Source organism: Physeter macrocephalus, chromosome 16, assembly GCF_002837175.3.
Source record: "Physeter macrocephalus isolate SW-GA chromosome 16, ASM283717v5, whole genome shotgun sequence".
Classification (NCBI taxonomy): domain Eukaryota; kingdom Metazoa; phylum Chordata; class Mammalia; order Artiodactyla; family Physeteridae; genus Physeter; species Physeter macrocephalus.
This window is the reverse complement of record NC_041229.1, coordinates 11,886,357-11,902,387: the sequence shown is the minus strand read 5'-3', so window position 1 is coordinate 11,902,387 and position 16,031 is coordinate 11,886,357. Positions and strand designations below refer to the sequence as shown.

The 16,031-nt window shown below is 50.1% G+C and overlaps 1 protein-coding gene across 1 annotated transcript in view; it reads left to right on the top strand.

Moving 5' to 3' along the window:
- Positions 1 to 16,031, top strand: part of GRIK4 (glutamate ionotropic receptor kainate type subunit 4) — a 307,210-nt gene that overhangs the window by 279,679 nt on the left and 11,500 nt on the right. Inside the window, exons 14-17 of the mRNA XM_007121709.2 lie at positions 946 to 1,119; positions 4,523 to 4,688; positions 6,049 to 6,274; positions 10,271 to 10,399. Coding sequence (XP_007121771.1) covers positions 946 to 1,119; positions 4,523 to 4,688; positions 6,049 to 6,274; positions 10,271 to 10,399 — 695 coding nt within the window. The remainder of the gene's footprint in view (positions 1 to 945; positions 1,120 to 4,522; positions 4,689 to 6,048; positions 6,275 to 10,270; positions 10,400 to 16,031) is intronic.

Below are 16,031 nucleotides of genomic sequence, written 5' to 3'. Positions count from 1 at the left end.
TAACACCCTGTGAAGAGGCAGACCTGCCCTGCTCAGCACACGCCCAGACGCGTCTCTCACATCAGAGCTGGAAGGCTTTGTGTGGGAGACAGACTGGGGCAAAAGAGGGAGAGCATGTGTCTGGTGGGCAGGAAGAAAGGGCATCAGACGTACCGCTGGGAGAGAGAGGCCAGCGTGAGGCTGCGAGGGACCGCGGGAGGGGGCGCCGCCCTTCTCAACCCTGTGTGCCCATCGTGCTCACCTGGGGAGCCCTAAAATGCTGATGTCCAGGCCTTACCTGGACAAATTAAATCAGAACCTCTGGGTGTGGAATCCAGGTAGTGGCATTATTTCAAAAGCTCCCAGGTGAGTCTGCAACACAGACAGGGTTGAGAGCCGGGGCCTGAGCCTGAGGGACCGTCTGGGCCAGCGGTTCACAGAATGTGGTCCCTGGACCAGTGGAATCCACATGACCTAGGAACTTGCAGATTCTTAGGCCTCAACCCGATGTACCGAATCAGACGCTTTTGCCACGATCTGTGTTCTCCCAAGCCTTCTTGGTGATTCTGATGTCAGTTAAAGTTTGAGAATTACTACTCTAGGCCGACGGCTTTCAAACCATGGCTCTGTGGGGCCGTAGGGTCTCTCTTTGGTCACTTCGGGGAACTGAAGGAGGCAGAACAAGCAATTCCCAGCCGTCTATTCTGTGACTTGATTTATTCTGAAAAAATTAAAATGTTTCTTTGATTAAAGAAAAACAGTTCCAAAACTGCCAACATAGTCCAACTTTCTCATTTTTCAGTGGGAAAACCCAAGTCCCATAGAGGGTAGGGGCTTAGCCAAAGCCACAGGCCAGCTACCAAGGTTTCGGGATGAGGCCAGGAAAGGGAGCGCCCTCACACCCTCAGCACCCCTTCCTTCACGCCCACCGTCCGCAGCACTGGTATGTGTCCCTTTCTCTCACAGGTTGACGCCCTACGAGTGGTACACACCCCACCCGTGTGCCCAGGGCCGGTGCAACCTCCTTGTGAATCAGTACTCCCTCGGCAACAGCCTCTGGTTTCCAGTCGGGGGCTTCATGCAGCAGGGCTCCACCATCGCCCCTCGCGCCTTATCCACCCGCTGCGTCAGTGGCGTCTGGTAAGATCCTGGGTCCTCGGATAAGCCCTGATCCAGCTTCCGGTAGGCAGGAACCTCAGCTCTGCCCTGGGACAGCCTCTGCCAGCTCAGAGGGTTTGGGGGCAGTGGGTGGGTGCGCTTTGTGCCATCTTTTCTCCTTCTCTGTTCTCTGCCTTGGAGGTCTAGATGCAGAGGGGAGCCAAGGCAGGAAAGGAGACCGAGTGAGAAAATGCCTTGAAGGCCCACAGCACAGCAGTTATAACTTCCTGACTTGAAAATGACCAGAGGTTGAGAGGCAGGGCCTGTGAATGCATATGCAGATTTATGCAAATGTGAGCATGTAGAAGGAAGTCCCTGCAGGAGAAGTCCAAGCCCACACCCACTCCAGCAGCTTTCTGGAGCTTTGCCCCTCTGCACCTGGCTCTGGGGGACTGCCGGACCTATCCACCTTAGGAGGTGTGGGAAAATGCAAGCTGTTAGTAGCTCGGAGTTGGACAGGACCTCAGGGAGCAAGTTGCCATCACGGTCCACACGGGCAGTCAGCCAGCCTCTTCCTGGAGCTCCTTCTCCTCTTGGCAGGGCAAAAAGGAACATGGTGGAATGATTCGATGTGTGGGAAAGTTCTCTGAAAATTTGGAAGTGCTACATAAATGTTTGGACTAATCATTGCTATTAGGCCATTATGGGGGGAAATGAAATACCGATGTAGTGTTGAAAGGCAAGTTTCCCATCCTCACTTAAAAACCCACTGTCAGGTTTGGTGTCACAGCTTATAGGACTTACAAGCTTCATTCGCTCCTCTCCTTCTCAGCCCGTGTAAGCCAGAGGAAAAGGAAAGGGGCATGGGTGCTGGGGACAGTGCGGGATCTGGACAGTTACCTAGGAGCCACTGGACTGGGGCTGGTCGGCAGGTGGAAACACAGCTGGGACTGATACAGTAGGATTTAAACCACTGGGGCAAGGGGCTCACACATTATCAGGTTGTGCCCAGAAGTCACTGAGCTGGGTCTCACGTTCCCTGGCAGAAAGGATGGTCTTGTCAGGCACAGTCACAGAGCTCCCTCAAAATCCAAGAAATCTGGGCAGAAACCCATAGAAGAGAAGTCAGCTGCAGATTCCGATCCCTTTCTACTTGGGCTTTTCCTTCCAGAGGTGCTTGTTCCCATGTGCTGCACGTAGGGCTCCATTGCCTGCTTCCTTCACCTGTCAGCTCCCACCCCCCCAGGAATTCCCTCCTCCAGAGAAAGTCTGCCCTGGTGCTGAGGGGAGCCACCTGTCCTGCAGGCTGTCGGCTCAGCCCACTGGCTCAGCAGTGCTTTAAATAGCTGGCCCCAGGTGGCTCGGTTACCCTGCTCCAGAGCATCTGTGGAAGGGAGGCTTGGCCCTTCCCAGCCCGACCCAGAGGTGTTGGTGCACCCCTCTGCCTCTTGGAATTCTTGGTTATAAAATCAGGGCCTCAGTTAGGTTGGCTCCCTGGGGAGTGGGAGGTCAGAGAACAGGGCCATCGTGTCCTACCGTGGCACCCTCACCCAGAGCAAGCGACGGAAAATGCCACGTTGCTAGCAAGAATGCCAGCTTCACAATGATAATGCCCCTTTCACCCAGGAGCAAGTCTCCACTGGCCCCTCTGGAGGGAGAGTGGGCATGATTTGCTTTGTCAGCAAAGGTGACGGGCTTGCAATGAACTACTTACTCTCTCTGACCCGTCCTTTGTGACCAGTGGCAAAAAACAGCCACATGGCTGCCCAGGGCGGAACAGACGCCAGAGTGTAGCCATGGGGCTGGGGGAAGCTCCCCAGCCAGCTCTGAGGTCATGTCCACACCCAGGGCTCATTAACCCACGACAACGTGGCAGAGCAGCTTCCAAATGCACGCTTCCATCTGGGGACCACTCACCACCACCACCCCAGCCTCCTCTGGGGGAAGCTCATGAGAAACAACTTCCAAGAGAGTGTAAGAGCCCAGGCAGGAGCAAGGAGAGCAGGTTTTGCAGATGGAGGGACTCCTGGCCCTTACAGGTCACAAGTAGGGAAGGTGCACAAATGATTTTCATTGCATCTCTACGTGTCTCTGTATCTCACACTCATCTCATCCTTTACAGAGTGTTAGTCACTAATGACGTATTATCTCACCTGATCTCACAACACTCCAAAGACAGGTGGACCAGACATTATTATCCCCCATTTATTAGACAAGCAAACGAGCTCAGAGGAAGTGTGTGGCTCTTCCCCAAGGTCTCATAGGTGGAATTGGACAAAGCCAGGACTAAAACCAGATCCCTTACTGGTGATCTGGTGCGTGTGGATGTGCCCATCAAGTTGGTGGATGCCCCTGTTCCTTCACTCCTGGGAGGCAGCCTGCAGGAATTCTTGGACACGTGGCAAAGGGGACAATGGGACTTCCTGCTCTTGGAAATCCACCTGGAAGCTGCCGGCTGCTGCAGCCCCTGGCAAACACTATGCCTTGGTTGGCAATGTCTTCATAACGAGTGAAGCCTCATTAATTCAGACTCCACTGATTCAGAATTTGGCGATTATCCAACCTCAGCTGTGCTTACGTATATCTTTGAACCCCTATAAACAAATGGATTAGGAAGCAGATCCATACTGCTGACCAGATGGTAGAAGTCTTGTTTAACCTACTTAAGTGAGCAAACTGGTTTTAATGACTTTAGCGTGTATGCTGCCTGAGTTGCAAAACTATTCTAATTTTAAATAAGTCCGATCTGCCCAATAAAACATCCTTCCATTTTGAAATAGCATGACCATTGTGAAAGCAGTTTCTAATTCCAACTTCCCAGCAGTCCGAAGGTGCTTTTCACCAGTTCATCTTGAAGCGTTTCTGCTGTTACAATTTGTAGAACTGGTTCTAGAATACAAATTCCTGTTACTTGGCCACGGGACTTCGCTTCTCTGAGCCTCGGTTTTCTCTCCTGTAAAATCAGGGTAAGATTTTCACCTCCCTGAGTTGTAGGGAGTACAGGAGATGGTGGGTGTGGCTCACAGTAGGTGCTCAGCACATGGCGATGCTGCATCATGACGGGGCTGGGGGAGGCATCCCGGCTCTAGCTCTGAACAGAGCCTCCAGGGCTGGCACCCTTAGCTCATTCACTAGCTCATTGCTCACCGTCTCTCAAGCTGTCTCGTGTTCATGGACACACTTCTTTTGAGTAGAAACCCAATAATCACCTCCTTTAAGAAATAAAAGAAAAAGAAAAGAAAGAGAACTGTCTTCTTCTAGGCCACCCTCCCAAGCCGTTCATTTCTGTTGACATCAAATGCCCTGCCTCCTTTCTCTTCCCCCACTAAGCCCCTCAGAAGAGGGCCACCTGGTCTCTCCCGTGTCGCAGCAGGACTGGGGATGGGGTTTAAGACTCCTGGGGTGCCCCGGCAATGATGACTCTTCTTGGTCTTTTCCTACATAGGTGGGCATTCACGCTGATCATCATTTCATCCTACACGGCCAACCTGGCAGCCTTCCTGACCGTGCAGCGCATGGATGTGCCCATTGAGTCGGTGGATGACCTGGCTGACCAGACCGCCATTGAGTATGGCACAATTCACGGAGGCTCCAGCATGACCTTCTTCCAAGTAAACCCATATGGTTGCTCACCAGCATCAGGAGTCGGGCAGAATAAAGTTGAGATGTTTGTCCACTGGAGATAAAAACATCTTTCCTCATCCCATCATCCCTTTTGAACACCTAGTTTGGAGGTTCTCATGGGGCTCCTTTTTCCCCTGCTCCCCCAAATACCCGTGGAACCAGGTCCCCAAAGCACTTGGGTTAATATCAGCCTTGTCCCAAAGTGTTATACATGAATGATTAGTGCTACTTGAGACGATTTTAGTGGTAGAACTATTTTTTAATTGCAGTGGTTTCATAGTTATTGTAATGAGTATTAGAAAAAAAAATGCAGTGACTCTAACCTGTACCTTTATTTATATTTCTGCATAAGATGAGGCTAACGTATGCACTTAAATTTTTTAAGTAGGCTAAATTTTATAAGTAGTGCTTAGACAAAGCAAGATTGGAGTAATACACAAATGACTAACGTGTAAGGAACTTTAGATTGAGCCGAGCTGATTTCATTGATCCCAGACTAGATAGAACTCAGATCAGGACCCTTTTGGCTTCTCCGAGGTTCCCTTGCAAGGCTCAGGAGCCGGCCCTGCCACAATGGTGTGTTAGCTGGCAGGCTACCAAGGCTGGCAGAGCCGGGCCAGACATAGGAGTGGTTTGCATTTGCTTCAGGCTCTCTAGGGAAGCAGATTCCCCTGGAGTCAGTGAGTGTCTAACCAGCCTGTGACCCAAGAAGTCTTATCACACTGAACAAGTCCAAGGCCTTCAGTTTTCTGTTCCCCATACAAGTCTCAGGGGTACTGACACAGGGACCCGTGAAGGCATCATGCAAACACAGGGTTTGGCTAGACCCCCAGAACTCTCTCAGTCTTGTTATTATTTGTAAACTAGAAGCCAACATTGGATATGTGACTGACGGATTAGTTGAGGGTTGATAGAGAAGAGCTGGCACTGTTCCTTCAGATGATGTCTCTTAAAAGTCCAGAATGAACCTGAGTTTGCTGCCTCTGTGCTGAAGGACAGTAGAGGACACAGCCAGAATTTCCATTCTCACTTTGGTCAGAACATGGAGGTTGGCAATGGAAGATGGGTGGATGAAGCAGAACCGATGATCGAAGCAGTAGGCAGAGTTTACACACCTTCAGACCCTGTTCCTTCTTTGTCTTTGTAAAAGGTATCAGAGGCACAACCCTCTCCTCCTGCCATTAAGCAGTGGCAGTTGTGAGATGAAAGGGAACAGGTTCTTGAATATAAGGAGGGGACTGGGTAGCAGAAGGGCCAGAATTTTAGGGACCACTTGGATGCCCTCCCTTTCCAGGCCACCATCTCCTTTCTCTTTCCTCAACCTGCTTCCTTGCGTTCTTTTCCCAGAATTCCCGCTATCAGACCTACCAGCGCATGTGGAATTACATGTACTCCAAGCAACCGAGTGTGTTTGTGAAGAGCACGGAGGAGGGAATCGCCAGGGTGTTGAATTCCAACTACGCCTTCCTTCTGGAATCCACCATGAATGAGTACTATCGGCAGCGAAACTGCAACCTCACTCAGATTGGGGGCCTGCTGGACACCAAGGGCTATGGGATTGGCATGCCAGTCGGTATGCAGGAGAGGAACAGCCTCTTCGGGTAGCTCCACCCAGGCAGGCTCAGGGTAGCTCAAACCGTCGAATGCAGCCTTGAAGTCAACAGCCCCTGTTTCTAGAAGCAGGTTCACAGTGACTTGAGATGGGCATTCTTAAGGTTTTTTAAAAAAGCGAATCCACATCCTTCCAAGTCATCAGGGATTAGTACCCAGTCCTTAATTATGGAAGGGCTAGTTGATTAGTTATTAATAGATTAATTATTAAAGGGCACATGGATGCCCTTGGTGTATTTTTTTTTTTTTTTTTTTTTTTTTTTTTTGCCACACCACACAGCTAGCTTGTGAGATCTGAGTTCCCCAACCAGGGATTGAACCCAGGCCCTGGGCAGTGAAAGCATCGAGTCCTGCCCTTTGGCCATTTCTCTGATGTCTGACATCTCTACTAGCAGTGGAAAGGAGATGGAAGAGATGGTAGCACTCAAGTGAATTAATTTTACTATTAGGGTCCCTGGTGACAGGTTTACTACGAAAGGGGACTGATGTGATCGGAGGAGGTGGCTTTCAAATCATCTGTGGATCTCACTGGCCCATCTGCTCTGGGTCAGAGTAGGGAGCTGAGAGTGGGCAGGAAAGCTCTGGTATTCACCTTGCTGACTGCGCCGTCGGTTTGTTATAGGAAGGTAGAGATGCTTGGCTTCCAGAAAGGTATCCCAGCTGTGCCTTATAAAGAATATCCCCGCTTTAGGCCTTCCCCTGCTGATGATTCCTCTATCAGAAGGTGAGGGGGAGCGCGTTTGTGACTGTGGAGGAGGTCTGGAAATGCCCCCCAGTGCTTCAGACATGTACCCTTCCCACACACACCATGGAGAGCCACACTGTATAGGGCTGTCATTGTCCAAGTCTGACCTCCTACAAGGTTGTCCTGAAACCAAGCAGCCGGGGAAGAAGCAGGAATGGAGGAAATCATCTCATGTGGGGAAATTGATATACAGGATGTGTATCTTTGTTGGTACCTTACACATCACTTCTCTTTCTTTTTGTTTTTTGAAGTGTAGTTGATTTACAATGTTGTGTTAGTTTCAGGTGTAAGTTAGTTTCAGGAAAGTGTTTCAGATATATATCTATTCTTTTTCAGATTCTTTTCCCTCCCTCCCTTACAATATTACAAAATATTGAGTATAGTCCCCTGTGCTATACTGTAGGTCCTTGTTGGTTATCTATTGTATATATAGTAGTGTCACACCCCTTCTCTTGATCAGTACCTAACTCAGAGCTCTGTAAATTATAGGCCTCACTTATACCTGTGTCATGTGAAGGACATGAGATGGAGTCAGGCAGATCTGGGAATGCACCCTGCTTCCTGGCTGTGGGGCCTTGGATAGGTTATTTAACCTCTCAGAGTCTCAATTATCGCATTTGTAAAATCAGGTTTCTAATATGTACCTCAGAGGGTTGTTACAAAGGTTAAACTGAATAACCTGGTCTCACCACAGTGTTTCATCACACTTAGCCTGTTAGGGGGAACATTAGTGCCCTCCCCACATTTTCCAATGTTCCCTCTGCTGGTTGATGAAAGCAGATGACTTCTTCAAGACTGATCAGAAACCAAGCCAATGAATATAGGCAATAATATGGTTCACCCTTGAACTCTGTAATTTCTGACCCTAGTAGTTCTGTAAACTGGAAGCCTCACTCAAGGCACCTGCATACCCTCCACTTAGCATCATATTTCATTGATTTCATTAATAATACAGATTATGGGCCCCTTTGAGAAATTTACTGGTTGACACTGTGTTTCAAGATGGTGGAGGGAACCACAAAATGAACCTGAGGTGCACCTTGATAATACTCTAGCAATTTAATAAATTTAACTGAACTGTCAAGTGCTTCAAAAGTTTTCATGGCACAAACCTATAGAGTTGACATAAAGCAGACTGACTCTAGAAATTCTCACCAGTAACCAAGGAAAAGGGGAGGGAAAGGCATTGGTTCTGTGTCTGAGGTGATGCTGTTTCCATATGTGTTATCTTAGTCTTATCCCACCTGCAAGGGAGATGTGGTTCTTCCCATTCTAGAGGAGAGAACTGAGATTCAGAGCTGATAAGTTACTTGTCCAAGGTCACAGAATAAGTGGAGAGAAAAGCTGAGCTTGAGCCTAGGGGGCCTATCTCCAAATCCAGGATTTCACCTCTCAGACCGTGTTGCCAGACGGGTCCACCAGCTCGACAGGACAGGATAGATGGGGAAGGTGAGCTATGGGTTAGCCCAGGTTCTGAGATCAGGCTGGGAAGAGCATTGCATAGTCGACTGATGGGACAGAATTTAGGTCCAGGAAAGACAAGCATGTGTGTCCTTCTTGAGTGGAAAGTAAGGGTGTAACTATGGAATAAGCAGTGCGGTTAGACCCAGGAAGATGAAGAGAAACAGAACAAGGAATGAGATGGAAAATTAGTTGGGAAGTTTAGGAGCTAAGTAGGCAAACATGGAGTAAGCAGAATAATCCTTTCATGGGGCCCTTGGTGTGCTATAGAGATTGGGTTGAAGATGCCTTGAAAACTGCTTGAAATGCCTTGTTGGCTGGATACTCGTCTCTAAACCTGGAATATCCATTAGTCTCACCACCTAACACCATCTGTTAGTTCCGGTACCAATTAACTTCAAATGTGTGTTAAGTACCTGCTGTATAATATATGAGGTGCCGTTGACGTTCACCCAGATCACATTCAGCGCTGCAGGCTTGGGGTTTGAAGGCCCAAGGTAGTTGTATCTGTAGTAGGGAAGATTCTGTCTATGGAGTCATGGGCTGTTAGAGTGCTGAGAGGTCTGGGAGCTGATCTAGTTCCTTACCTGTCAAAGTGCAGCCCATGGCCCAGCGGCAGGGCACCGCCTTGGAACTTGTGAGAAATGCAAAATCCCAGCCCCCACCCCCAGACCCACTGAATTAGAGTCTGCAAGTCAACAAGATCCCCAGAGGATTCCTGTGTGCATGGAAGTTTGAGAGCAGGAATCTATTTGTTCCAGCTTTTGCCTGTATCCTGCATCAAAGCCCTTTTCCCTGGGGCGTCTGTCCACATCAGGCCTTTACAGAGCTTGAACAAGAAAACTGGGCAGCTTAGTTCATTTCCAGCCTCCTGGCAGCTTTTTCTTAATGATTTTTCTTAATAATTTCAGGCCTCAGCCTGTGCTGGGGCATCGAGCTTTCCACGGTTTCATTTAAGCCTGTTTTTGTGATTAAACCTACATTCCAGAACCAAAGCTCCTTGACCATACTCCATACGAAAAATTAAAAAAGAGTTGCACTCAACAGAGCCCTCTGTCCTAGGAGGGAGGGAGGAGCGACATAAACAGAGTAGTGGACGGGGCCAGGGGTTCTGGGGCACCCAGCAGGCAGCTGTGCGGGAAAGGGGGTGCCCCAGACCGATTCTCCACACAGATGGAGGAGAGGAAGCTTCCACCTCGCTCTGGGTGGCCCTTTTCTCATTGGTGGCCGCTCCGGGTAAACAATTGTCAGGTGTAATGTAGTGAGAGTTACAAATGGCAGAGAAACTAATTTCAATAAAGTAGAAAATAGGCAACTGATTGCGAGGTTTGTGTCACAGAAGATTTCCCTCCTTGGCCTCCCAGGGGCAGGCGGACGGGGAGCTTTGCAACCAGCTTCCCGCGTGCTGGTGGGGCGGTGGGTTCACCCAGGTAGAAAGTGTTGGCGCCTGGATGGGGAGGTGGGCGGCACAGCTGCCCGGAAGGCTGTCACTTGACCCACGCTGGGGTCTTGGCCGTGGGCTGGGCGTGCCAGTCAGCGTGGAGAGAAGGAAAGTAGAAACGCCTGGTGCCCTGCATGGCGCGGAGAGTCCTCAGCCTGAGCAAGTAGAGAGCCGTGCTCCTGCGGGGACCCCTGTCCCTCCCCTCCTATGTTACGTGGGCAGGGTGGCAGGGAGGTTTACCGGGAAGGGAGCAGAGAGATGCAGACGGGGGCACTCATGTCCTGTGTTCTGGGCTCTCCTGTGACCCACAGGCTCCGTCTTCCGGGACGAGTTTGATCTGGCCATTCTCCAGTTGCAGGAGAACAACCGTCTGGAAATTCTGAAGCGCAAGTGGTGGGAAGGGGGCAAGTGCCCCAAGGAGGAAGATCACAGAGCCAAAGGTAAGGGTGGCCAGGGCCTCCCCTCCTGCCTGGAGGACCAGAGCTGCTCGTCTCTGGCGTCCAAATTCCAAGTAATGCCAGGTTGAGAACAAGCCTCGAAAGGAGCCGAAGGCCGGCCTGGGACCGGCTGGGCTCATCCCTGTCCCAGGGTCTTGGGCTTACTGTACGGTATCCACGCCCGCCCGCTCCCGAGTCCTAGAGACGCCACCCCTGCCATGTTTCCCGAGTCCAGCCACTTCTGCAGCAGCGCCACCTCTTCCGCCATGGCCCAGGCCACCAGCACCCCACAGTCATACGATTACAACAGCCTGGCCTCCTTTTCCCATGCTTGCGCCTCTGCACTGTTCTCTCCACCAGAAGCCAGGGTGATTCTCTCTAAGACGCACATAAGGTTGCAGCCTTGGCCCGCGCAAACCTTCCGATGGCTTCCCATCTCACTCAGAATAAAATCCGAGATTTCTATGGCCTCCCGACCCTTCCTGATCTGTTTCCCCCTTTTCTTCCTGTTCCCCAAGCCTCCCAGCCTCCTCCCACCTCGGGGTCTGCACAGAAGGTCCCTCAGAGAGGCCTTCCCTCCCCACGCCACACATCTCTCCCCTTCCCCTGGGCTCTGCTTTTCAGAGCTTATCACTACCTGATAGTATAGTTTCTATTCATTTGTTTACTTTCTGCCTCTTCGACTAGAATGTAAGTTCCATGAGGGCAGGGTTTGTCTTCCTTACAGGGCTGTCCACAGGGCCTGGCACATGCATATTTTATTGAATGAATGATAAATACGGCTGGATAGAAAGCAGTCACTGACTGACGTGTAGCTGAAGAGTGTCGAGGCTCCCTGAACACCCAGCATTTTCTGCAGGGGGAACATATATCCTGGCTTTGCCCAGGATAGTCTCGGGTTATATCTGTGGTAGATCCATGAATGCCTGTTAGTTATTTTTAGAACGGCCCTTCATTTTCAAAGTGTCCTGGCCTTGGGCAATAAATCATACGGTCACCCCAGTAATCTACTGCAGCCTTGCTAAAATATGCAGCAAATTTACCTATACACACTCGCCCCTGGGGAGGCAGCTGGCGAGTAAAATGAATGATGCTATGTGCTTCCCTCTCTGCTCAGCGTGAGTGATTATCCAGGATGAGGCAGTAAGGGAATGACTTTGTGTTTCTAAGGGTCTCCGTGTGCCTCTTGATCCTTTGAGGAGAGGGCCCAGGAATGTGGACCTACAGGGACAAGCCCTTTGTCATTTGGAGGAAATGCTGCCCCTTCCTTGGCAGGAACGGTGGGAGGCCACACCATTCTTGGCTCTCCACTCCCCAAAGGTCAAAGGTGGAGGAGACTGACTCTGTTTGTTCGGAGAAAAACAGAAATGGGGGAGGTACGGAGAAACGTATCAGGAAACTTTCGTGGATTTGAAAGAATGCACTAGGTGTTGAAGATGCCAGGACCAGTATAGGAAAGGAAGCAGGGAGCGGGACGTTGCAGGCAAGAAGCACCTTGAGGGAGGGTGCAGAGGCAGAAATCGGTGCAGCGGGCAGGGCTGTGAGTGGAAGAAGAAAGATTCCCGTGGGGAGATCTGGGCTGCCTAGACGGTTCGTACCCTGGAAGGTGTGGGTAGCAGGATGTGCCTCCACCGCCCCCTCCCCAGAAAAGGACTCATGGATTGAAAGCAGTCTAAATCTGACTGGGCCCAGAATAGTCGAAGTAAAGTGAGATTATTGGTAAGTTGATATATGTCCGTGTTTTTCTGTGGGAACAATGAACTTCAGAGTGGTGGGAAGGAGCGCCATCTTACCAAGGAGATGGAGGGAAACAGTAGTGGCTTTTGATCTGGAGTAATTTAAAATTTAGGGTTGGCCGAAAAGTTCGTTTGGGTTGTTCCATAACATCTTACGGAAAAACCTGAACGAACGTTTTGGCCAAGGCAATAGAAACGGAGAGGTGGGCCTGGGACCCAGAGTGAAACAGGAGAAATGTCCAGGTTTCTGTTGCCCTAGAAGCCCCTGGTCACCCTCCAGCTGCCCCTCCCCACAGTGGGTCGGGTGCCTTCCGTGATTTTGGATGGAGCCCTCAACACACTACGTTACAACTCTTGGTTTCCTCCGCCCAGGTGATGGCACCTTAGATGTGGACCCGTCTCACCTGCTTCTGTGTCCCTGGCCTCCCCTACAGAGCCTGGCACATAGTAGGGACTCAGTAAAAGTCTGTGGGATGTGTGGTTAAAGCCACTGACTGGTAGCTGTCAAAAGCCACCAATTACTGTCCTCTTGGGCCATGCTAAGGTGGCAAATGAAACTGTGCTACGATGCTTTCCCGAGTAGCCTTCACGCTCAGAGGTCTCTACTCCTTCGAGTTGTTCCTGCCTCTGAACAGCTGACTGAACATATGCGGCGATGCAGGGATGCTGTAGACGCGGGAGGCTGGAGCAAAACGGGGGGTGGGCAAGAGCAAGGGCTCAGAGGGGTGCAGGGAACCCACAGGCTCCCCACCGCCCCCGGCTGCCAGCTCTGGCTGCTCCAGGCCTCCCGCCTCTTTTCCTTACCACTAGTTGTGGGTTTCCTGGCTTTCCTTTCTTTTGTAAACCTGATCCTATTTGATCTCTTTGAGCCTGTTTCCCCTGGAGAATCACCACTGAGTTGATCCCAACTCTCCATTTTCCCCTTTCATCCTTGACTCCTAAGCCCAGCCACAGGCCCTTCCCCTTTGTGCCCTTATTTCTTTGTGTTTATTTTCACTGCTAATCTGTAGGGAAACAGTTGGAGGGCACCAGGTTGACGAGGATGGGGATGACGACACAGGAGCGGGGACCTTACAGTGTTCACTCAGGGACCTCAATTTAGATTGTCTCTCTCTCCCATTAGAGATTTCACCCCGAAGTCCAGTGGGCTCCCCCACACCCCACTCTAAGAATGGGGCTCAAACATTTCCCTCCTGCACACCTGTTTGTTCTGCTGACAGCCGCTAGGTTGGTTCTCTCCCCTGAGGCAATGTAGACAGGGTTCAAGATCACAGGCACTGGGTCAAATGGACTCCACTCCATAGATGGCCTTGTTATATACACTGTGAAGCAACTTTAAGCCTCCGTTTCCTCCTCTGGAGAATAGAACTAGAAATAATAATGCCACCTCCCCGGGCTGTTGTGAAGACTGAATGAGATAAACCATGTTAAACACTCGGCAAAGCACTGGCGCAAAGGAAATGAGAACTGATTTTATTCTAAAATCTAGGCCTAAAGAAGAAATTGAGGCCTGAATAGTATCCACAGCCACAAGTACGCCCATCCACTCCATGTTCCTCAAGGCTACACAGCTTTTCTAAGATGAACACTTAGGACATTAGTTTGTCTGTTGACAGTTCCCCCCGTGGACTTTGAAAATCTCAAGTGCAGGGTCTGTGTCTTATTTATTTTTCTATCCCAGTGACCAGCATATCATCTGACATTTCATCCATATTTGATGAAAGGATGAACAAGTAATGAATGAATGGGAAATCATCTCAAGGACGTCCAGACTGGTCCTACTTCTTAAGTCTTTTTTCCCCCAAACAGGAGCCCTGACACCCCAGTGTTAGATGGAAAGTGTTCACGGAGCCCTCACTGCATCCAACGAACAGTGTAGGCCACTGTGTATCAGGCACTGTGCTGGGCTCTGAGAGCATGAAAAACAATGAGACATGACCCTGCCCTCAAGAGGTTTAGAGGTAAAGAGAGGCACAGACTATCACTATAATGGTTGCACTGTAGGAATGCTTTCATAGAGCTGGACAGAAAGTGTTATGAAGCCCAGAGAACAAAGTGATTAATTCTGCACAACAGTCAGGGAAGGTTTACAGAGACATTGGGCCTGGACCATGATGCATTCATTAGGAGTCACAGCTTTAGGAAAGTTGTGGAGCAGAGTTGTCACACTCAGAAATTGGTTTGGATAAGTAGGATGAGGTTGGAGTTAAGAGGGCATTGAAAGCCAGTTGAAGGCATGTGGACAGCAAACCAGTATGTCCCAAACTTTCCCAGGGAAAGAATTAATAGCAGAGGACACTGAGTACGCATGTTTGGGGATCTGGGGACAGAGTGTAAAGCAGCCCAGCATGTTTGGAATTTCCTCTTCTGTTCTGTCCTAAAAACACATGTGAATTTTGCATCTGACAACGTAATAGGGGCATGTTTATGTAATAGAAAAATGCTTTTCACTCCTAGACTCTAAGTAAAATCAGTGTCCCAGGAAGATGCCCTGTAAACACCCCAGAGCTTTGCATATGCTTTGGCACACTAACAACACAGTGGACCGGGTTGGAGACCTTGGTGGAAGACCTCAAAGGTTCTGGAGTGAGATGTGGCCTCAGGAAAGCAGGCGCTGTGGATGGAATTCTGAGCTGTCAGTGGCATTCATGGTCCCAGGGCACAGTCATTGCCTCGGGAAGAACGGAGTCCAGTTATTGGCTTTAAGTTCCAAAAGAAGTTGGTCCAACTCAGCAGAGACAATGTTCTTAGAAGTCATGGTTTTTGATTTGCTAAAAAAAAGTATCACTATTTTGGAAAACAGAAGGCCAGTACCTGAAGGAAGCTGTGCATAAAGCGAACACTAGAAGTTCAAAGAGCCAGGCCACCCAGTCTGCAAACCAGATAAAAAGATGCAAACCAGGAAAGGATATGTTAGAATGTGGAAGGTCCCTGAGAAGGAGCCTTGTGCCCTGCTGGGAGGGGGAGAGTGCCAGAGAGAACTCCTAGATTCGTTGGGGATACCAAGAGGTAAAGAGAGTTTTGCTTACTTCTGGATTTTGGCATGCCCCATAAATATATGTCATGCCACGGTGGAGTGGGTGCGTGAGAGATGGCACATGGGGACCCAGGGCAGAGAGGTCCCAGGGACAGACCTGCACTTTCTGGGGCCCCAGACAAGGCTATTGGAAATCTAAGAGGAATCTGGCATTAGGACAGGACATCTAACCCCACCACCATGACACATAATCTCCTTCCCAACCCCAGACCTGAAATACATCCAGGAGTGAAGGGGAGACAGAGAAAACACCGTATTTAACTGAATGTAAATCTGAAGTTTAAACATGAAGAAATCGCTACATTTTTGGCAATCAGGTGGAAACGGGAGTTTGAGGTAGATGTTCGGTACCTTTATAGGAAACTTAAGTTGTTGTTTTTGCAGAGTGGTTGGCTTGGGATATTCTTCCCCATTCCACAGAATTTTAGGAAGACTGGTCTGACAGCAGAGCTCAGGATGGATGGAGAGGAGACACAGGGAAAGCAGGTTCCCAGGGAAGATGGAAAGGACTGAGCAGCAGGTTTCTTTCCGCTCTCCTGGGGGACCGAATGTCCCCTGGCACGGAGAAGAGAACTGAGCAGTTGAAGAGGAAAGATAAACAGTGGAAGTCACCCTGCCCAGGTCCCCCATGCTTCGGAAAATGCTAGGGTTCTACCAACTGGCCGATGTTAGCTTGCCTCCATGCAGTCGTCCTTGGGAGCAAGAGGGGGAGCTGTATTAATAAGTGGTGAAGAGCTTCCCTGGTGGCGTAGTGGTTGAGAGTCCGCCTGCCGATGCAGGGGACACGGGTTCGTGCCCCGGTCCGGGAGGATCCCACATGCTGCGGAGCGGCTGGGCCCGTGAGCCATGGCCGCTGAGCCTG